Genomic DNA, 23,172 nt, shown 5'->3' with positions numbered 1-23,172 from the left:
AGTTACATATTATTCATCCATAATTTAAAATGTTGACTTTAAAATTTAACTTTCAGCTTTCAAAAATCCAATACAAAAATTTTTGAATACAAAAAAATTTTTGCATTTTTTTAAAACCTTGTAAAAAATTTGTAAAAAAAAAATGTTGTTACTTAAACAAACAACCCAGCTTAAAAAACGTTGAAAAAAAAAAAAAAGTTTTATGCTGGCTTTCAAAACTACATGATCAAAAATTATTTAGATAAAAGCAGGCCAGTCTAAAGGTACCAAAACTCTAATATTTTTAAAAGTCCTAAAAAAAGGTAAAATGGCAAATAATCTCGTTTTTAAAAAAAGGGAAAAATGTATTAAAAATCTAACCCACATTAAACTGAAGTATCATTAAAATCTTTTAAATTGATTAAAATAAACATTTAAAAACCCCTTTAAAATTTCCCTTACGAATTTGAGTTACTGGTTAGATGTAAATTTGCGCACCTTAATTTTTTACTTTTAACTTAAAATATTGACTGTGTTTTTTTTTTTTCAAAAGATATAAAACCCAAACGCAGGAATCAAAAAAGTAAGGTAGTCTAATAAAATATCAAATTATTGGATGAATAGGTCTACGCAGTTTGCCCCCATGTTGCCCCAATACTGCTTCATAAAAGCAAAATCCCAAAAATCCAACATCTTTTTTTTTAAGACGCCCGACATATGTCCTGTGGATGGTTTTAAGAGCTAATAAAGAAAAATCAAAAAATAAATCCGGCGAAAAAAAAAAAAGTAATATAAAATAACGAATGAAACCCCCATTAAAAAAATTTAAGATTCTTTATGTTTTAGCGAACACAAACATCGTTGATTTTCAAATTTAAGAGTAACAATATGACAGCATGGTTTGCCATATGTTTAAACATGATTACCAATAAGGAAAAAAATTTAAATATTTTTTTTATTTATCTTAATCAAAACAAAACATTTTATTTTTTTTGTAAGATTATGCCAAAAAATATCGTGATGCGATTTTTTTCGAATTATAAGGGGATGGAATAATTAACCCCGCTGAAAGTTGGTTTCGCTTTGCTTAATAAAAATTTCGAATGCCTGATTTTAAAAAAGTACTGTTTAGCGACGATGACTGCGGCGTTAAATGCACATATCTTTTTTTTCGTTTGTGAGTCGTTGAAATGAATAACTTTAAATAAGGTTCAGTTAAATCTTTTCGGAAACTTTAGCACTCAAGCCAAAACGAAAATTAATTTATTTTGAAAGTAAGTGTTTTTTTATGATTTCGTAAGAGTTGTGTTTTTGCTGTGCAATACTGAAAATTTTATGGAATCCAAAATTTATTATCAAAAAATTGTTAAATGAAGTTCAAATCTATATTAATCAAAATAATCAGTTGAATGTAAAACTGTACAAAGTAGAAGTATTTGAATCAAAATAATTTAATGAATCTTTAACAATAGGTTCATCTTTTCAACATTTAGTTTTATCATTTTGAATTTGGTCAGACCAATCATTTGAAGTCCCCAAAGGACTGTGAGAAATTGTATTTTTCTGACTTTAAAAATACCGTTTAATAATACTTTTCGAAAAAATTTTAGAAGTTCCCCAAAATTGATATTAGTATTTCTTTTAAGTTTTTTTTTTTAAAAAAATCATGTTTCTGCCTCTCTATTCGAACACACTAAAGGGGACGCAATTCGCCCCTTTTTTTTGTGTTATCCCAGTATTAATTTACTATCAGAGATGGTTCTTTACAATGCTATTTCAAGAATTTTATCATTTTTACCTTGGTCTTTTTTTAATATCTATCATAATGTTGCTTTCATGTTGTCAATATCGAAATAAACAAAAAAAACAAACAAAAAAAATATTTTATTTAAAAATGAAAAGTAAATTTAAATTAAGAAAGTACTGTACATTTAAAATTTTCCCTTAAAAAAAGGGCGACCATGTTTTTTAAAAAAATTCGGGAAGTTCTGTTGGTTAGCCCGTAAAAAAAAGAACCCAGAAAAAATGTAAGCCGTTGTTTTCGATTTTTGGGGTCATGCCCTCTATTGTTTCAGTTGAAAAATTACTACACACAAATTTTAAACGAATAGTTTGCAAGATACCGGTATGGTTTTGTACAAGAAAAAAAAGAACTTCTGTCGAGGTACGCAAGACGTTCTTACTCCACAAAAAACCAAAATGTTTTTTTTGTCGGTGCAAAGAAAATATTCTTTTTTTAAGAAAAAGGCATTACTTTCAGGAATATAATTTTTATTTGGCATGCCTATTATGGAAATATCGCTATTAATATCTATTTCAACGCGGAGGTACTGATACAAATGATGTCACAGGTGACGTCATAAAACCAATATAAAGTTGGAACGTCAATATTGTAGAATATTGACGTCTCGGTTGCCGTTGACTTACATCCCGGAAGAAATGCTAAGCGCAACAAAATTTAGGAATATGTGACAGACTGAAAAAACGAAATGTTTGTTACTGTAGGTTTGAAAAAAAGGCTTTCGATTCCATTTATATTATCTATGTTTTTTGTGTGCGTGTCATAAAGTTTAATGTTACTTAAAGTTTTTGGCCGACAGTTATACGCCCATGGAAAACCAACATAGGGCGTTGGTAGGTTTCCATGCTGTTCGCTAACGGTTTTCTAATTTGCAATAGGCTTTGAAGGCGAACAGCATGGATCCGTCCAACGCGCAGTGCGAAAAGTGGTCTGCATCGATCCATGCTGTTCGCAAAGCACTATTTGGGCTTTTCATGGTGCGGTCTTTTAAAACTTTTGAAAAATTTTGAAATAATCTAGACATTTACATTCGGCACAAAAACCAAAAAAAAATTTTTAGACTTGAGTCCTTCTTTTTTGAAAAGCTTGAAAAAATTTTAAATAAACTCTTTTTAAAATGTTTAGAAGAAAAACATGCCTAAAGGCTAGTTTATTTCAATGCATTTAAAATAAGTGTCAAACAATATAACCGTGTCACAATTGCTTGAAGGTCTCAGATATTTTCACATTCATCGATATAATTCTATCGGTCATGCGTCATAAATATGTGTTTGTGTCGAAACCGGTACACAGTGTGCCGTTAAGCAAACCATCCTAAGCATAAAAAGTATGACAAAAATGATTTAAATAGTATGTTTTCCAGAATGTTGATATTATAAGGCTAAAAAAAAGATATTTTTGTAAAGAACAGATTTTTTGCTGTTTTAGAAAAGAGGGGATTTCTGAAACTTGAATTTTATTGATACGGAAAAAGAAATGTAAAAAATTTTGTTTTATTGTTTTTTCAAACTTTGTCACTTAAACTTTTGCTTGTCAGCCTGTATACTTATTTCAGGACGTTGGTAACGTATTTTTATTGCGTGGTACCAGTTGGTTTAAAGAGTGACAAAGACTTTTGCAAAAAATGCAACGTTATTGAAACGCGCCTGTTTATCGTGGTGTTTTTTTTTAATTGGTGCGCATTTAAGTAAAGGTTGAGCGATATTGTGTATTCACAAAACTGTAAAAACCAAAAAGAAATCGACTGTTGTGCAGATAACGGAAACCTGTTTGTTAGTTTCTCAAGTTAAGTGTACAGAACATCCGACTATTGAATAAGACAATCTAAGGTCAGGTTAAACACTATAAATTATGTTATTTCATAGCTTCAAAGAGAATTAATGAAAACATGAAGACTTACATGATGAACAACACTCGTATTGATCTACATGCCAAGAAAAGAACTAAGCACGAAGTTATTCAGGAGTATGTGGCAGACACAAAACGAGAAGTATGACTGTTTGGGTTCTAGGTAGACTAGCTATTAGTCTGCTAATAACTTTGATTTGTTCTAAAAAAAAATCATTTAATTAACTGTCATTCTGTAAAATGAATCTGTTCCTTATTCGGCAGTAAGGTAAGATCAGAGAAGTTTATCATATTGTAACCATGGAGGCATATTGCATTGAATTTCAATTGAAAAAAAAAATCTCTTGAAAATCCAAAACATGTGGGTTCTGTGGAAGTGGTCAATGGTACAAATATATTAACACATTATTTTTGCAAGATATCTCCCAATAAATTTCCTAATATATTGTGCAAAAAAGAGTAAACTGTTAAAAAAAAATTTTTAATCCAATGGGGCAAAATTTGCGCTTTATTGCCCCTTTTACCCAATTGTATAACCTTTTTCACAACTTCCCCACTTTTTAGTTAACACTGTCACTTCTAGTTACATGTTGAAATTAATTTTATATCTTTGTATCTTTTTTTGTTTTTGGATGTCAATTTTTTTTTTTTGTTTGTGAAAGGAAAATTTTTAAAAAAAGGGTAATCAGTAAAGTTTCTCAAAAAAAGTAATTTTAAAATTGTTTTGCTTTTCTATTAAAACGGTTTATAAACAACGTAAGATCTTTTTTTTCAAGGGGAAAAAAGACCCTTTTTTTGTCTGGAGTCGGCTATCATCAGAAAATATCAACAATGGGGGAGATTGTTGCCAAAAGTAAAACTGTTTTTCGGTACGTGCGATAATCGCCCTGTAATTGATACTGAAAGTAAAATTTAAAAATTCGCTTTAAGATAGTTCTCAAGTGTAATGGGTAACGTCATTTATCCGGATAATGTAGAATAAAGCCTGGACGGCAATGTTTCTGTCTTTCTAAAAATAAGATATGATATTAATTCCAAATTATGTCTTCAAATCAGCATGCAATGTAATTTTCCCATAGCCGCTCATTATAAAAAAATTTGGGTGGGTCAAAAATTGTTTCAAATTAGTCCCCCCTTTAAAATACCAAGGCAACGACCCGCCCTTTTTTTTTGTCGAAATTCGAACCCCAAAAACTGAAGTTTTAAAAAAAGGGGTTTGTCAAAATTTTAAAAGTAGAAAAATTTTTTACCAAAAAATACAAAACCACCTTTTTAAAATTCACTTCCCCGATTATGCCAAGTTACAAAACGTTTTTATTGTAATTTTCCTGTATGTAGCATATTGTTAAAAGAAATTTTTCTCTAAAGCATAAAATGGGAAGGGTTTTGTTAAAACTTCAAAGTTTAAAAGCCAGAGGTCATTTAAAAGGAAAATGCAGTGAACAAACCTTTAACCCCACCTAACTTAAATTTGATTTTTGCCCTTTTTATATTCAATTTTTTCCCTTTTGTCCGGGTGAACCAATTTGTTGGGGATTTTCTTATAACTTCACACGATTAAAGCGGCTGTTGAGAAGACGTGCAGTGTATAAGAACAGTAACTCTATTAGCTTACCTTTTTAATTCACTTCCTTATTATGATATATACTTATATCACATGTCTGGAGCAAAACTCTGATCCTAAGAAAGGAACATTGTTACAACTTCAAAATTGTGAGGTGGTGTATTCTACAAGAACATTAATTATATCTTGTTTACTTTTAATTTTTTTTCCCCTTTTTTTTACCATAAAACTTTTGTCCCAAACTAACTCAATTCTATTGAAAATATGTTTATTTATTTAATACTTCGAAGTGGTAAATCGTTCAAAAAAAAATGCAAAATGATAAAAAAATAATTTTGCTACACTTTGCAAAAAAATAGCCCTTTTTGTTTTTGTTGTTTTTTTTGTTTGCAACGAAAGTTAAAAGGGCAAAAAAGCAACTTCCAGCTAATTGGTGAGGAAGACCCCAGGTCCTCTCCTGCAATATTTCATCACGGGGCGGGTACCCTTGGTGAACAAACGACCCTTTTATAAGCCACTGGTGACTTCCTTTCAGGACGAAAATTTATTTCCCCGATGAGGTTCGAACCCACGTAGATGAGGGGCAAGGGACTTAAAGTCTGTGTCTTTAACCACTTGTCATAGAGGCCCCTCATAGCACGCCTCTAACAAATATACATGCAATTCATCATTTTTGAAATTTTACGACTTCTTGACCACCTTTATCATTTGGGGGGTGGGGGTGGGGATGACCATCATCAGCATTCATAATAGTCTTAAGTATTTGAGAGTGATGATACATTTTCCCATTTATATAAATTATTCATTGTAAATTTTGTCAAAATGATATCCATTTGTATGTTACATCGTAAAGACAAGCTTTTGAAATAAAAAGTGTATATAAGATGTAAATGTGTATCTGAGGTCTTAAACCACTATAAATTATAAACATGCATTTGTTTACCAAATTTTTTGTTGAGTCATAAATTTTTATTTTAGCTGTAAAATGCATCGCCAAACGTTTTTTTGCAAATACATCAGACGGGGCATCTTGATTGTGCACAAGGTAAGTATTGGTTTTGAAGAAAACCGTTACATATTCTAAGGACTTGGATGTGAAACTTTCAAAGGGGTTAAATACGTAGATGATTTTACCCCTTTCCACTATACAGTTTTCGGCGTCTTTGAATGACATAAAAAACATGTTTGAATTTTTTTGTCATTTTTGTAAAACCTTGTAGGTACTTTGTCCTTTAAAAGAAAAATGAATTATACACGCTCCTCCATTTTAAACAGAAAACTTAATATAGGACAGAAGTATTGTATTTTTTCAACATTCTAAGGAGGAGGTAATTCCACGCATAAAGCGCCGTCGAGAGAAAGACTACGCGTGAAAAACAAAAAACTAAATTTTTCAGCAGAGTAATTTTCCCCTGCAGCGCGGTCGGGTGGTGTGTATGTGTTTTTGTCCCCAGATTTAAGGCTCCAGTCAAATCCTTTAATCCACCATCATTTTCAGGAACAACAGATGTATTCATCGAAAAAAAAATATTCTACCGTCCCCAAACTTTGCAAAACACTGAAAATAGTATTCCCAAAATTTTAAAATTATAAAGTAAGGAGAATATTTCACAAGGCCCATAAGAAAACATGTGAAACCTCAGTTTTTTTATAACAATTGCACTTTTTTACCCCCCACCAATTAAAATTATTTTTCGGTAATTTTTAAAAATAGCACTAAATTTTCAATAATAAATATTGTTAATTGGGTTAAAATCTGGTAAAAAAGCAGAAAAAAAAAGATGGAAAATTGCAAATTGTTTTTCGATTGAAATTTTTGCTTGGTAAAATATGCTGTGGGAAAAATTTTTTCGATTTAAACCCGGGGAGCAGAAACGCAGACATATCCCCCCGTAGAATAACCCGCTTACGGGACCCTTTGGGACACGACGAGTTTGGGGCTTAAACTATGATTGAGGCTGCCAAAACCATAAGACTATCCTCCGCCCCCACCGTAAGGCTGAGCTGCAGAACGCAATTGTTTACGTAGCATTTACGACGTCGTCTGTCTACGGATACGTCCGTAGGCGCACCACAAGTTGAAAGGTGACTCATCACTAAATACTACGTTTTGCCAACACTGACCGTGCTCGGGCCCAAATAAGACGTTGTTGACGGTGACGTAGCGTAAGAACAAAACCGTGGGGGGCCTACGGCAGATAAATTCCCGTTTTCTTAGCCGATTCCTTACTGTATATCGACTTATGGCCCTCTTCGGGCACCCACACCTAAACGTGACGTGGTTTTAGGGGTCACAAATCTGCCACGCAAAGGGCATTTCCGTTGTAATTGTCTTTCCGTACTGATGTTACTCGCGACCTATCCTAATAGGGGCTATCTACAGCGTTCCCGTGTTTGACTCTCCGAACGAGACGCAGTATTGTTGAACGAGAGACGTTAAAACGTATAGCGACTTGTTATTACGTCGCCCACAATCACGCAAAGCCAAAACTTCGGCCATCTGTTAGAAGTTTAACGTCGGCATAATAAAAAACTTATTGTCAGAAAATCTCTGAAAATTTGAATGTACGTCGACTAACACATGTACCTGAGTACAATTCGATCAATGAACACACACATGTGCTGCACGAGGAAATCATGAGAAGGTACATGAATTTAACAATGAATAATGTCGTTGGAGTAGTTTCGGTTGGCTGTGTTTGTCGGTCAAAGAATATGTACATTTCTGACATTGCCCAACAAATTAAAACTTTGTAACAAACATAACGCCAAATTTCGAAAAGGCCTTTCTTTATCAAATCAATGAGAAACCTGGAGATAACAGGTGAAACGTTTTTGAAATCATACACGCATGTTGTACGAATTAGATAGAATGATTTGTGTAAAAGTTAGAAAATATTTATTCACATATATCCTAAATGCTTCAATTCTTGATTAAAATAAGAGAAATGATATTTCGTTTTTAGGCTGAGATTGACAAAGTTCTTGACCTTGGAGTAGACCCAAAGCGAGTTTATACACCCACACACAAACCATTAAAAAAGTCCGTTTACGCGAGATGTCAAATGTGTTTTCTTGCGTTTTTACACAAAACCCACGATAAAATAAAGTTCTCACCCACAGCAAGGGTTTTTTTTTTTTGTCACCCGTCACATAGGACAAGGTAGCTTTTGTGATCACCCCTTTGTCCTCTCCGTGTCAGTGCGTGCTCGTGGTGCGTCCCTCCGTGCGGCGTGCATCAAAAATTTCGGTCTCACGATAGTGGTTTCATTTTGATTTTATTTTAACCAAAATTGCACACAACTTGTATCACCATAAGATCTGGTTCCTTTTTTGAACTGGCTAGTCCATTATGGGGTTCCAAGTTAAAGGGGCCCCCGAAAAGGGGCCAAAAAATTTTATTTTGACCTTGTCTGCACAATAGAGCTTTATTTATGATTTTTAAATTTTAAACAAACTTACACAAAACTTGTATCGCAAAAAAGATCTTGGTTCCTGTCTTTGAACCCGCCAATCCCCTTATGGGTTCCGAGTTATGGCCCCGAAAGGGCCAAAATTATTTTGACCTTGTTGACAATAGGAGCTTCATTTTTGATTTGTTTTTTAAACCCAAAATTTTCACATAATTGTATCACCCAAAGATCTTGGTTCCTTTTTTGAACTGGTCAGTTCCTTTATGGGTTCCAGAGTGATGGGGCCCCCGAAAAGGGCCAGAATTAGCTATTTTTACCTTGTCTGCCCCAAAAAGCAGCTTCATTTATGATTTGAAAATTTTAACAAACTTACACAAAAATTTATCGCAAAAGATTTGGTTCCCTTTTTGAACCGCCAGATCCCGTTGGGGTTTCCCGAGTTATGGCCCTGAAAGGGCCAAAAATTTGCTATTTTGCCTTGTCTGCACAAAAGCACTTCATTAGATTTGATTTTAACCAAAATTTTCACATAACTTGGTCACCATAAGATCTTGGTTTCTTTCTTGAACCGGCCAGATCCCATAATGGGTTCCAGAGTTATGGCCCCTGAAAGGGCCAAAATTAGCTATTTTGACCTTGTCTGCACAGTAGCAACTTCATTTACGATTTGATTTTAACTTATCTTGCACACAACTTGTATCACCACAAGATCTTGGATCCTTCCTTGAACTGGCGAGATTCCATTATGGATTCCAGAGTTATGGCCCCTGAAAGGGCCAGAATTAGCTATTTTGACCTTGTCTGCACAATAGCAGCTTCATTTATGATTTGAATTTAATCAAACTTGCACAAAACTTGTGTCCCCATAAGATATTGGTTCCTTTCTTGAACCGGCCAGATCTCTTAATGGGTTCCAGAGTTATGGCACCTGAAAGGGCCAAAATTAGCTATTTTGACCTTGTCTGCACAATAGCAGTTTCATTTATTATTTGATTTTAACCAAACTTGCACACAACTTGTATCACCATAAGATCTCGATTCCTTTTTATATGCCCGAAGGGACGTATTATGTTATCGCCTCGGTGTCTGTCTGTCTGTTTGTTGGTTAGCAATTTCCCTTCCACTCTGTAACTCTTGAACCCCTTAAAGGATTTCAAAGAAACCTGACACAAATGTTCACCTCATCGAAACGACATGCAGAGCACATGTTTTGGATGCTCACTTCAAGGTCAAGGTCACACTTAGTGGTCAAAGGTCATATGACTTTGTTTTGTTATCCCCCGCCGATGAAATCGGGAGGGGGGTATTGAAATGGCGTTGTCCGTCCGTCACGTCCGTGCGTCCGTGTGTGCGTGCGTGCGTGCGTCCGTCCGCAGCCATTTCTCAGTAACTAGCAGGTAGAATTTCATGAAACTTGAAATAAACATGAACCAACATACTGCGATGATGCCCGTCAAGTTTTTTTTTTTGATTGGTCAATTTCCCTTAGAGTTATTGCCCTTGATTTAATGAAAAATGCCCAAAAATGTCCGTCCGCAGCCATTTCTCAGTAACTAGCAGGTAGAATTTCATGAAACTTGAAATAAATATGAACCAACATACTGCAATAATGCCCATCAAGTTTTTTTTGGATTGGTCAATTTCCCTTTGAGTTATTGCCCTTGATTTAATGAAAAATCCACATCTGCAGCCATTTCTCAGTAACGAGCTGGTGGAATTTCATGAAACTTAAAATAAATATGAACCAACATACTTCGATGATGTCTGTCATTTTTTTTAGCTCACCTGTCACATAGTGACAAGGTGAGCTTTTGTCATCACCCTTCGTCCGTCGTCCGTCGTGTGTCCGTGCGTGCGTGCGTGCGTCAACAATTCCTTGTCTGCACGATAGTGGTTTCATTTATGATTTTATTTTAACCAAACTTGCACACAACTTGTATCACCATAAGATCACGGTTCCTTTCTTGAACTGGCCAGATCCCGTTATGGGTTCCAGAGTTATGGCCCCTGAAAGGGCCAAAATTAGCTATTTTGACCTTGTCTGCACAATAGCAGCTTCATTTATGATTTGATTTTTACCAAATTTGCACACAACTTGTATCACCATAAGATCTTGGTTCCTTTCTTGAATTGGCCAGATTCCATTATGGGTTCCAGAGTTATGGCCCCTGAAATGGCCAGAATTAGCTATTTTGACCTTGTCTGCACAATAGCAGCTTCATTTATGATTTTATTTTAACCAAACTTGCACACAACTTGTATCACCATAAGATCTCAGTTCCTTTCTTGAACTGGCCAGATTCCATTATGGATTCCAGAGTTATGGCCCCTGAAAGGGCCAAAATTAGCTATTTTGACCTTGTCTGCACAATAGCAGCTTCATTTATGATTTGAATTTAATCAAACTTGCACAAAACTTGTGTCACCATAAGATCTCGGTTCCTTTCTTGAACCGGCCGTATCCCTTAATAGGTTCCGTAGTTATGGCCCCTGAAAGGGCCAAAATTAGCTATTTTGACCTTGTCTGCACAATAGCAGCTTCATTTATGATTTGATTTTAACCAAACTTGCACACAACTTGTATCACCACAAGATCTTGCTTCCTTTCCTCAACTGGCAAGATTCCATCATGGGTTCCAGAGTTATGACCCCTTAAAGGTCCAAAATTGGCTATTTTGGCTTTTGCAGCCATATAGTGACTTCATTTATGGTTCTATTTGATACAAACTTCCAAAATATCTTCAACAACTATAAATCTTGGATTCCATGACAAATCAGATCCAATCATAGGTTCCAGAGTTATTTTATATCTGATTACCTCCCCTGATTGGAATCAAAATGGATTTATATCAGTAAGTACTTACAGGACTTATTTGAAATTTCATTATTGTTATTAGTTGGACTGAGACAATCAGGGTAGATAACTATGGACTGATTTTATGTAAAATTACCTCTCTTTATTTCAAATTAAAATTGTTATATCTCCATAACTAATGAAGATACTGATCTGAAATTTCATTTATGTCAACAGATTTATTTGGTAGATCCTTCTTTTTTCCACTTACAATATTTTTTTTTTAATTACTTCCCTTTTACGTTACTATAAATAGCTTATTTTTAGTAACTTTTTTTATTATTGGCCGTAGGGAAAACACGAGACCAGTTTTCTGTGGTACAACATGGATGGTACCTCCAATTTTTAGGTGTATTTTGACATATCTATACCTTGTAAGATTTTTTTTCTTTTTGGTTAAATTTCTTCCCTTCGTTGTTCCTGTCCTTTGGACTTAGATATTTTTTCTGAGGACCTTCTTGTCCTCAAGTGCAATGATAACAGGTGAGCGATATAGGGCCATCATGGCCTTCTTGTTATTTATTCACATGAAGCAAATGAAGTCAGCGTGCTTTGACCCCTGTTCTGACAGCTGCAAAAAGGCCCAATCATTCCCAATTAGGAAAACCCGTACGGATAGCCTTATAGTTTTATTAACTATCTTAATAACTGCCCAATATATACTCCTGTGTTTTTATTGATTTTTTATTCTCTTTATGTTGCTTCTTAATATTTGAGTTCATTCCAATCTTCTCTTATACAAGTTTCCGTTCATGTTTCGATCATCTTACCGTCATGTATTATCGGTAGACTATAGAGTACATAGTCAGAATACGTAAAAGATTCCGACAACAGAATCGACATCTCGGCAGCACTTGTACTTTGAAAGGAACTGAGAAAAAATGGACCACGTTGTTGTTAAGCTAAGCTAGAACAAAATAATTTAACTTACGTCTAAAATAAATTTCATATTATGATAAAAAGTTAAACTATCATCTAAAACAGTTAATAATTATTTTCCATTCAAGTTTGATCTTGCGAATTCTACCTCAAGAGCAATTTGATGCAACAGATTCATTTGAAAATAAGTTTGGATGTCCTTCCTTCCAGACCAGGGATCTTCTACAACTTGCAAAGGAACTTGAACTCCGTGTGGATGGTGTAAGGTATAATTAGACAATACAATTATCATTAATTGAATTTTTAACACCTGTTTTCCTCTTTATAAATTATCTTATTCATAGAATGAAGGAGACATAATTGACTCTTCCCATGATTTAGGGATATATTTGAATTGCCCTTTTCTCAGAATATCAAGATATGTATAAACTTTGTAAAGTTGCATTTTCGTTCTTTTTGGAGGAACGTATATAATTCATTTACCTTTTAAAGGACAATAACTTTAAGTGCACGGTTTACTATTTCACACCATATACGGCATCGTAAATAACCGTCGTAAATAACATTTGACACTGTTTCAGTTTTCATGTTGGAACAGGAATAAAGGATCCCAGAGCATATATAGCTACATTAAAGCAAAGCAGGGATGTGTTTGAAATTGCTCGTGGAATTGGTTTTAACATGAAGTTACTTGATATTGGAGGTGGTTTCCCAGGGGTGCAAAACACCTCTGATTTCTTTCGAGAGGTAAGATTTTAAAGCCTTATTTAATTTATATTTACAATGCTCTTAAAGAATATTTCATATAATTTGTAAGTCAGCTGTATCCGATTTATAAATATAAAATGGAAACATATATATAATTAAGTTAAATAGAATAGATTACATTAAGTAGGTAATAGTACAGTTGCTATGACATGCCTGTGCTGTAACTGCCTAGGGATTCCTTAGTTTTCTTTGTTTGGCAAATTTATGATATTTGTCCAGTTTTCTTACATCTGACGGTGGTGAATGTCTCCTTCTCGTCTTTGTTTTTTATTTAATTTTTGTACCAAACATTGTCCAAATGACACGTAATTATGTTTAAATATACTACGCCTTTAATATGATCTAATGCTTAAAATTAAGCTTTTCTGTGATATGTTTAAAAGCTGTACGGATTAGTATTATAAGTTTTATAACACTCGTACACTTCACTTTAATAAAAGGATTGCTCGGCCATAATTTCAGGATTGATTGATTTAAATATACTACCAATTTTACACGAAAATCAGAAACAAAACAATAAATTAGAAACCAGAGAAAAACAAACTTACACAAAGTATGTAACGCAAACTGAGACCAACCTTTGGGATCAAACTCCGGACGAAAAGGTATAATACGAACCGCTCGGCCAATGCGGAATCACTGACTAAATCGTAAATTTAGTGTATTGACTTAATTTTATGTTATTGTTTTCTTTTCAATTCTAAACACCATAATACTGTGCGCTACCTATTGTTCAGTTTCGAGGTGAGCGATGTATTTGTACTTTTAATAATGGAACGGTTCATTGTTTAGGTAATGTTATTCATTACGATCATAGTGGTTCTTACTTAAATAAGGCAAAGTAATTCATGCTGATTTCCCAGATCGGTAGACGAGTCTATAAATATAACCCTAAAACTGCATGCGCAGTTATGGTTTGCTGCCCACGTGATGATAACGTCTAAAAACCTTTCGCGTCTCGTTCTATATTAATCAAAGTTTACAAAAAAAAAGCGTCACAACGGTTTAAAAACGTTCATTAGAAGAACTGCAAAAACTCCAATGTTCTCGTAATTCTGGAAACTATAAACTGGTCAACCATTTTGTTTCATGTAAATATGTGAAAGGGTGGCGGCAATTTGGCTTTCGGCGATAATTATTTTAAAAATCACAAATTACAATGTGTGGGTTAGTCGCTTTAAAATGGCATGATTGATCGATCCTAAATCCCGGTATCAGAAACATCAACAATCAAATATATTTAGGTATAGTGAAGATGTAGTCTTTTTGACACGAAGTAAATTCTTGAGTATAGTATATAGTTTAAATCCAAAATTGTGGCCTAAGTACTATGTTTAATTGAAAAATAAGAAGAAAATAAACATAACCAAATGCGTCAAAAGTTAAAGTAATTCAATTTCATCAAACATTCTCAAACCCGGTTTCCCGTTCCATCAGAAAGATCAAGTTTTTGTTTAGGATTAAAATACTTAAGGAAACTGCAAACACTTATGGAAACTGCATATTATTTATCTTGAAGATCAGAACTTATGTTATCTAGTAGGACCTTATCTTTTTATCTAACCACTTTGTTTATATTATATCATGTTAAATTATGGTAATTTTAAATTGATTCATCACTTTCATTGTTAACTTTTTCAGTATAATGAAACAAGATTTTCAAAATTATAAGCATTTGATATCAAACCTACTCTCGATATATGAATGTCTTCTAATAGATTACAAACGTTGTGAATGAGACACTTGACGATATATTTCCACCAGCGGAAGGCGTGGACATTATTGCCGAGCCTGGTCGTTATGTTGTTGCGTCAGCTTATAATGTTGTAGTAAACATAATTGGAAAACGCTTTTTTCCAGAGAATCCTCTACTTAGAGAAACTGGTACGTAATATCTGTATACATTGATTATTTCATACTTTTCAGTGTTGTTATATTTTCTGGTCTTTTAGAATCATGAAGTCCATTAAACATATGTTTAATAGAGTTCCTCTTAAGCCGGTGCTAGGGGGCACGAGAGGTGTTGCACATTTCATTGCCTCTCATGAACAGACTCAATCAAACCGTGTCTGCCATTATTCTTCTTGGTTGCATTCTTTGCTATCAAAGGATCCTTATACAGAATTTATTTATAATTATGCAGAAACACGATTTTCTACAAACCGACCTAAATATTAGTCAGAAAAGGTAAATTTGAACTTGAATGTACCGCTCTTACAGATATAAGAAGTACACTTGTTCTGATCGATTATCTAGAATTTTGCAGTCAGTAACAATCACAAACGTATTTCAAAGGTAATGCAACAGTCAAGGACATTTGCGAAGGTGATAGTAATACCGTTATGTATTATGTGAATGACAGTGTATTTGGCAGCTTCTTAGCTGGAGGGTTGTACGAACCTGGGAGTATAAGATACGTTCCCAAGCTAATAAAGGTAAGAAATTTTTTAAATGGTAATTGTAACAATATATTTTCTTTGAATGAATTATTGTTTGCTTAAATTGATTATGCATTTTCCAGATGCGACAGAAAGGTCAGCGGACTTGTATTTAGTAAACTATTTAAGGGCACATCGTATATTGTTAGACGACATATGTTTCGTTTTATATTTGTACCGTAACATTTCGGGTCATTTTTATTAGTTTGTTTCCATGTAAATGACCGTTTGGTGGATACTGGAATACTCTGTCTGCTGTATATAGGAAAAGGGCTTGGTTCACTTATAGGTTAAAATGGCACAACATCAAATGTTGTTGAAATGTTATTATAATGAATGATCAACAACTCAGAATGCAAAATCTCATATTTTAATTCATTTGAAAGTGTGCTGTTGTCATGGCAACCGATTGATTTTCTTTATGGAAACACGAAAATCTCTTATAACAATTACATCAGAACGTATAATTAACATTCAGATAGGCTAAGATATAACCCTAAGCAACGCCTATAATTTGAGGCAAAAAAATATATGGTTGCCATGGAAACGGAGATAAAAATGAGAATATTTGCTATGTCTGTTTTTTATGGAATAAAACCAATTTAGGTCATTCTTTAAGAAAAATAACATGTGTAATTTGTTTGTGAAGATCATTATTCATAAATAATACCATATATTTCTGTTGCTATGGTTACAATGGAGTTGCAGTATATGCTTCAATGAGACAACAATGACGTTTTTGCTAAGTTATTGTAGAACACTTTCAGCATTTACCATTACATGTAAAAATTAAAAAAAATGTACCACTGAAAAGTGTTCTTCAAACAATGTTTTTTTCAAGACATAATATAGAACAACAGAAAAATGTTTCCATGGTTACGCAGTTAATTCCGTAAACATAATACTACATAATCTCATTTAACACACAGTAATAGTTTAAGAAAACTGCCTTATTAAATGTCTTGATCATATAAAAAGAGTTAGATGATACTAACGGCAATAATATATAATTAGGCATATAAAAACTAAATTGTTTCCAAAATAATCCAATGTATGTTTTACAAATTATACATACATGTATATTGTGCTTTCAAGACAGGTTAAATTAATTGTTCATGAAAAGGGAAAATAAACATGATACTGCCGACAGAAATGATTACATGCAGTTTGAATACAGCAGAAAATATTCGTAGATCTATATAATCCAACTGTCGTAATGAAAAAATGTACATTACTACCATATATGTTACAATTATTGTTGAAAAATCTTTCAGTGTTTTAGAGGAATTTCACATTTATACTGTGTTCAGCCTTACATGTATATAGTGAGTAAATATTTAACAAACGCATAGTACTGTTGACACCATAAAGTTGTTAATTCAATGTTTACATAAACTATATGTATCATTTGTTCTTTTTCAAATATATGGAATTTGGGTCTAGTACATCTTCAAAAAATCAAAAACACTTCCAAATTAATCAAAATTTCAGAGCTCTTTCTCTGTATTAGTTAAACACTTTTTTCCATTCATTCTTCGTTTTAAATGACTTCAATTTTAATGGCTTTGACACTGCTGGTTTTGAGCATACATTGCTGTTGCTGCAAAGGGGCGCTATTTCATTATACAGGTACCACTGTCGACTGGCATCCAGCTCAGGAATGGTAATACGGTTGGTGAATTTGCCTGTCATGACAACCCCCTGCCTAAAAATATTAATCTCCGTCTCTGTGTTGAAGTTATAATCCTTCAAGAATACTATCTATACCAGGTCATGCAGAAGACATTCTGTAATGATAAATGTATCAAATATTTAAGACAAAGAACACATAACCTTTTCATCAATCCTGAACAACAGCATTCCAAAAGACATCCCACACATAATTACATTAAATAACATTTTAGAATTTTATTACAGTAATAACTTCTTTTCATGAAAAAATTCAACCATCGCACATATTCTACATCAAGTAAGGGCCATGATTTTGATCTCATTTTAACAAATAGTTCTTTAACCTGGTTAAGAAAAAACAGTTACTTTATTAGAATTATGTTATTTCTGATTAACTTGCTTGCAGTGAGCTGGACACTCTTTAACAACACAAACATAAACAGAAACTGTGGTATTTTAATGTAAGTGGCCTCTTCACAGACATGATCTCTGCAGCAAGTTTTATCAATACTTGATTCTTAATAAAAACATAACTGATTAAAGAGGCTCAAGCCAAGTATACCTAAACATGTTCAGGACTGAATTCTGTATGCCGGGCCTCAATCAGGTTGTACTCCAAGTCATCATGTAGACCCATCATAACAAGCCACATTCCATAGCTAAAATAACGGGTATATATTTAAACAATGAATTCTTAAACAAAAACTTCTAAGTAGCAATAGTGAGTCCTTAGAATATAACAAAGCATCACTTTATTAAAACAAATAAATGCCAGCTACACAGTTTATTTTCTTACATACACACCTAAGTCTTAATACAGTATGTTGTGTAAGTATGCAATATTCAAATTGTAATTCAATGTTTATCAGTGGAGATATTATTTTTCATTTAGATAAAATTATGCACATTATATATATAAACTGGAAACTAGTGACTTTCCAAACTGAAGTGTATGAACACTGTAAAATTAAATATTTCAACATCAAATTCTGTGTGCTTAATAAATATTTCTTTATTTATTGGGAATTCTTACCTTATTACAACACTTTTCTTATTTTGTCCACTATAATTGTCCATATGTAATGAAACATTCTTTTCTCCATAGCCATGATGCTTGAAGTGATGGTGGACCATAGATACCACACTGTTTGCTCCTCTCTAACAGCAGTACTGTACTTTTCATACAAAAGCAAGAACAGTTTATAAGAAATGTATTAAATTCTCATCAAAAATGAAGTGAATCAACACTGACCAAACAGTTCATCCTTTCTTATAGATATTGCTTAACATTAACTTGTATTTATCAAAATTTAATTGAATTCCTATTCACAGTGCTTATGATATAGCATCTTTATTATAAAGCAATGCAGTATTTTCAACCCAATTTCAGGGATTTACAGAAAGTTCAGTGAAAAAATAACCCATAGAAATTAGTAATATCAAGTCTTAACAAAACATAACTTCCTTTAGATAATCTTACTTGACAAAATTTCTGCAAAGGTGTCACTATAATTCCAATGCAAAATATGCACTGCAGGCCTGAAGCTTTTATTCATAGAGTCATGATTTGTTTGAAGACTATGGAATTTAATTTAGTGATATATGGAATTTCATAGTTAAAATTGATATTGAAAAAGTGCATTTGAGGATACTGGCACTGATATGAATGTAAACACTAACTTCAAAATCTCATACCTGCATGAGGATCCACAGAAATACAAGGGCCCTACTTGCTGAGCATAGTATGGGGTCAATGCTTGTTGAGCACTCAAAACTGCAGTGAGCCTTTATATTTCTTACTGCTGGAGGTTATCCTGAAAAATAAAAAAAAAAAATTCTCATTTATTTAGTAGCCTACCAGCATGCTGTCTACCAGTAATGACAGTAGTGAGAATGAAAAAAGTAGTTTTTATTGTAATTTGCATGTAGAATTTTTAAGAAATTTTCAGGAGGTCTATTTTAGTTGCTATAATTACAACAAAAAGTGACAATTTAAAACACCACTTTTCTTGTGTTATTGTACTATAATTTTCAATTTTCATAGATTCCACTGTGCATAATGACCATGTAATTATTAAATTGTTCACATCTGTGACAGTTTAAACAATGCACAATATCTTGTAATATTGGGCTATTCCAGAAAATATCCACCCCCTCCCTGTGGAAGCAGTTTTTTGGTACAACCTGAGAGGAGTGGAGGGGGGGGGGGGGGGGGGGGGGGGGGAGGTATTTGGAGGGATCTTATTGGGAGGAAGGGGAAGGGATATTTGAGGTAACCGGGGTGTGGAAGGGGGAGGGGGGTATTTTCTGAAATAACCCGAGAGGAGGGGAGGGGGGTATTTGGAGGGATCCTATTGGGAGGAAGGGGAGGGGGTATTTTCTGGTAACCGGGGTGTGGAAGGGGGAGAGGGGGGTAAAATGTCTCCAGGAGGGGGGCAATTTTCTCCGAAAAAAACTGCTTCCACAGTGGGGGGGGGGGGGGGGGGAATATTTTCTGGAATAGCCCATTCCTGTTCATCAGTTCATTTACCTCTTTACAATTTCTAGATAGAAAGTTTCATACAGAATGTAGGCCTACTTAACGTAGTAGATGCCCGACTGTCTTGGCTACAAGTATATTCTTCCATCATGAAAACTTACAAATACACAGGAAAGATATTAAAAGTATTTGACAGCAGACAGTCGAATCGAAATGTCAACACTGCTAGGCCTATTTTTCGCTGCAAAGTTGTATCTTCGATAAGTCAACAAACGAAGCGGTCTGTCCATTTTGTTTTGCCTCCAATTACGAATAAATTTATAATGAAAATTAACACTTACCATAACAATAATTAAATCCGCCATGCACTTTAAATATCCGCGTATATTCAGAGCAATAACTGCATGTATTCTCTGACCCAGTTTCAGACATGTATCCACCGATAATGGCGTGTTGATTTCAAAGGGAAACAATTCGCTAATTCACTCATTTGGTTTGTGATATTTCACTAAATGTTGAAACGTTTAAACTTAAAAATCTTCGTCCGATATTACTGATTTTAACATTAGCTCTAATGGCTGTTGCTTGAAAAACAAATTAATGAAAACAAATATCTAATTAAGTGACGTCAACTTCAACGTCATTTTACCGAAATCGAGGCTTGCGTAATTTCGGATAAAAATGTGTCTCTGAGACGGACGTTTTTTTCGTTTTTGAATATGGCGGCATTGCTCACCAGCGATGATTTTTGCACTTTTTGTTGGTTTTTAATGTACGAAGTAGTGGTTAAAATATTAAGACTGGTAAAGGATGCCGCCAAGGCGAAAATCATAAATAAAGTCTCAAATTTCATGGAAAATTCACATTTTTTTGGAAAGTGGGGCATGTTTGGAGTAATATATAAACACAACTACACATTATTTTTCAAAGTTTATTACTTATATATGAAGCATTGTGTTTACTTGTTACGAACAGCATATGTATCAATGTAGAATAAGTAATGTATAATATGGCTAAATTTGGTGCCATTTACGTACATTAGTGAACCAAGCCCTTTTCCGCCATAGTTTTGTTCATTGCAAACAATTACATAAGAGATCCAATATATTTACATTTTCTGATTTTTCTTACTAAAATGCTTTTAGGATTTTTGCGATAAATGTTGAATAGTTATGTACATACCCTATACAGGTTTAAATAAGAAATCTTTTCGCAATACTAGATAACTGAAAATGTTGAATTGATTTATGTCAAGTGCGAGAATTACATAAAAGTATTTCAAAGTCGTTCGGTATATTAATACATGAAAATCTGTGAGATTATTATCTAAAGGTGACAGATATTTGTAGTAAGCGCGCAAAAAATGTTGTAAAATATAACAAACGTATCTCTTTTACAAACTGAAATTCAATACATGTATATGAATTTATTTTAAGTGTGAAGATGATGCTGTCTCACATGAAAGTATGATATGGGGATTTACATGTCCTCCAAAGGATTGCCTGAATCCTTCCGTACGCATGCCGGAACTTGGTGTCGGTGACTGGCTATATTTTGAAGACATGGGTGCATATACAAATAGTATTTCTTCAAATTTCAATGGACTGGAAACTCCTGAGATAAAATACTTTTGTTTAGAAAGTTTATGGTAAGAATTGCTAAAATCGTACAAAATGCAAAATCTCTATGGAAGAATAGATACAACTGAATGTAAAACCTATGAAGACTTCGAGAATATTTATTTGATTCAGTGTAAGATCGCAATATTTTTTACGAGCTAGCACTGAACACAAAATGCAAAATCTTGTATTTACTCGTGAATAGAATTTAGAGTTTCTTTTAAATTAACAAATTCCGAACAACGTCACGAGCTGTCCCTGACGCCACAGTGCTTATATGAAAAAAATAAAATATTGCTGTCTGTTCTATTTGTTTTTCCTCAATTTCATGTATCTTATTTCAGACTAAATGGCGTATTATTCCGTGCGTCTGTCTTTATTTAAGTATTTGAACAAATTACAATAATAATCTAAGATTAATCATAATTCATACTCTTCCGTGTTCTACATTGTTCAAATAAGTTTGATCCGAACTTGCCAAACTACATTAATGTTGATGGAAAGTGAAACACGTAGTGCAACTTAACTACTTAATTATATTCCATCATTTTATACATACGTATTTTAAAAATAATTTGTGTTAAAACCTAAATGCATGTCCCTTTTATTTATTGTGGACTATTGTTTATATTGTAGGTTCGAAGTTTTCTCCGGACAACCACAAAGAAATGAATAAAAACAGCAGCTATCAGAAATAAAATCTTATTTTTGTGGTTATTAGAATTTTTACGATATTTATATGATTATATCTTATTTTAGCAATATTCTGTACGTGAACTGCTTTCTCTTGCTTTTTCTCTTTGAGCTCTAACTTCTGCCAAGTCTTTATGGTTAAGGGTTTTGATGTCTACATCAATATAGTTGTGGTTTAAATATGTTCCTGCTTTAACAGTTACATAGAAAGATGATAGTGATAAAGACTGAAGTTTTGCTACTGACCATTCCAATGCGTTGTCTTGCTAAACTTTCTTCTTCATGCCTGTGTCTGTTTATTACTTCTGTGTTTTCAAATATATGTGTTATGTTTGTATGAACATGTGTACATTTTAATATACTCCCTATCTCTCCGTGAAGCATTGTATGATTGACCGCGTGGTCTTACAACTTTTTTTCTATTATCTTACTTCAAGAAATTGAAATACAATATTTTCATTAAAGAGATACCATATCACATTTGTTGTACATGTACCCTTTCAAACTGTTAAAAATGCATATAATAATCCGTATAAATATTTTGCCCATTAAGCTTTATTCATGCGCGTCTTGCTTCACAAAATCCTACATAATTAATATCTCTAAAGACTAATCATTTCATAATGTTAAAATACATATAATAATTCGTATAAATATTTTGCCCAGTAAGCTTTATTCATGCGCGTCTTGCTTTACAAAATCCTACATAATTAATATCTCTAAAGACTAATCATTTCATTATGTTAAAATACATATAATAATTTGTATAAATATTTTGCCCAGTAAGCTTTATTCATGCGCGTCTTGCTTTACAAAATCGTACATAATTAATATCTCTAAAGACTAATCATTTCATTATGTTCTCCGGGAACTATATATATAATCTAGTTCTAAGCACTATCAGACGTGTTTACGCTTAAAACTTGATAGGCTTTTAATAAATCTTGGTAGTCTGGCGATCACTTGTTTACCATTGACCTCATTTCTTCTTTTCAAATTTGTTAAACCAGCATTCCAAAGTCAACTTTTCACATATCTCCTTCGAGTAATGTTACGACGCCCAGTATATCTCAGGAACAATTCACTTTTTTCACCGGTTCCATAGTGTACAAGGCCTGGTGTGTGACAACATGAAAAAGCTTGATCTGGCAGACACAAACATAGTC

The 23,172-nt window shown here is 33.4% G+C and overlaps 1 protein-coding gene and 1 long non-coding RNA gene across 2 annotated transcripts; one reads left to right on the top strand and one right to left on the bottom strand.

The window, feature by feature from the left end:
* The first annotated feature begins 4,459 nt into the window (after positions 1 to 4,459).
* On the top strand, positions 4,460 to 22,425 carry LOC128552684 (ornithine decarboxylase-like). Its single transcript, XM_053533727.1, has 7 exons — positions 4,460 to 4,497; positions 12,467 to 12,604; positions 12,920 to 13,085; positions 14,825 to 14,990; positions 15,402 to 15,541; positions 21,131 to 21,342; positions 21,950 to 22,425. Exons 1-7 carry the CDS (start codon positions 4,460 to 4,462, stop codon positions 21,987 to 21,989), a joined length of 900 nt encoding a protein of 299 aa, XP_053389702.1. The 3' UTR covers positions 21,990 to 22,425.
* LOC128552685 (uncharacterized) lies at positions 17,080 to 20,179 on the bottom strand. Its single transcript, XR_008369140.1, has 5 exons — positions 20,036 to 20,179; positions 18,911 to 19,029; positions 18,249 to 18,390; positions 17,778 to 17,874; positions 17,080 to 17,331 (listed from the first exon to the last, which is right to left on the bottom strand). It is a non-coding gene; the product is annotated as an uncharacterized LOC128552685 (long non-coding RNA).
* Positions 22,426 to 23,172: the final 747 nt, after the last annotated feature.

This window comes from Mercenaria mercenaria, unplaced genomic scaffold, assembly GCF_021730395.1.
Source record: "Mercenaria mercenaria strain notata unplaced genomic scaffold, MADL_Memer_1 contig_3029, whole genome shotgun sequence".
Classification (NCBI taxonomy): domain Eukaryota; kingdom Metazoa; phylum Mollusca; class Bivalvia; order Venerida; family Veneridae; genus Mercenaria; species Mercenaria mercenaria.
This window is presented reverse-complemented; position numbering and strand designations above follow the sequence as displayed.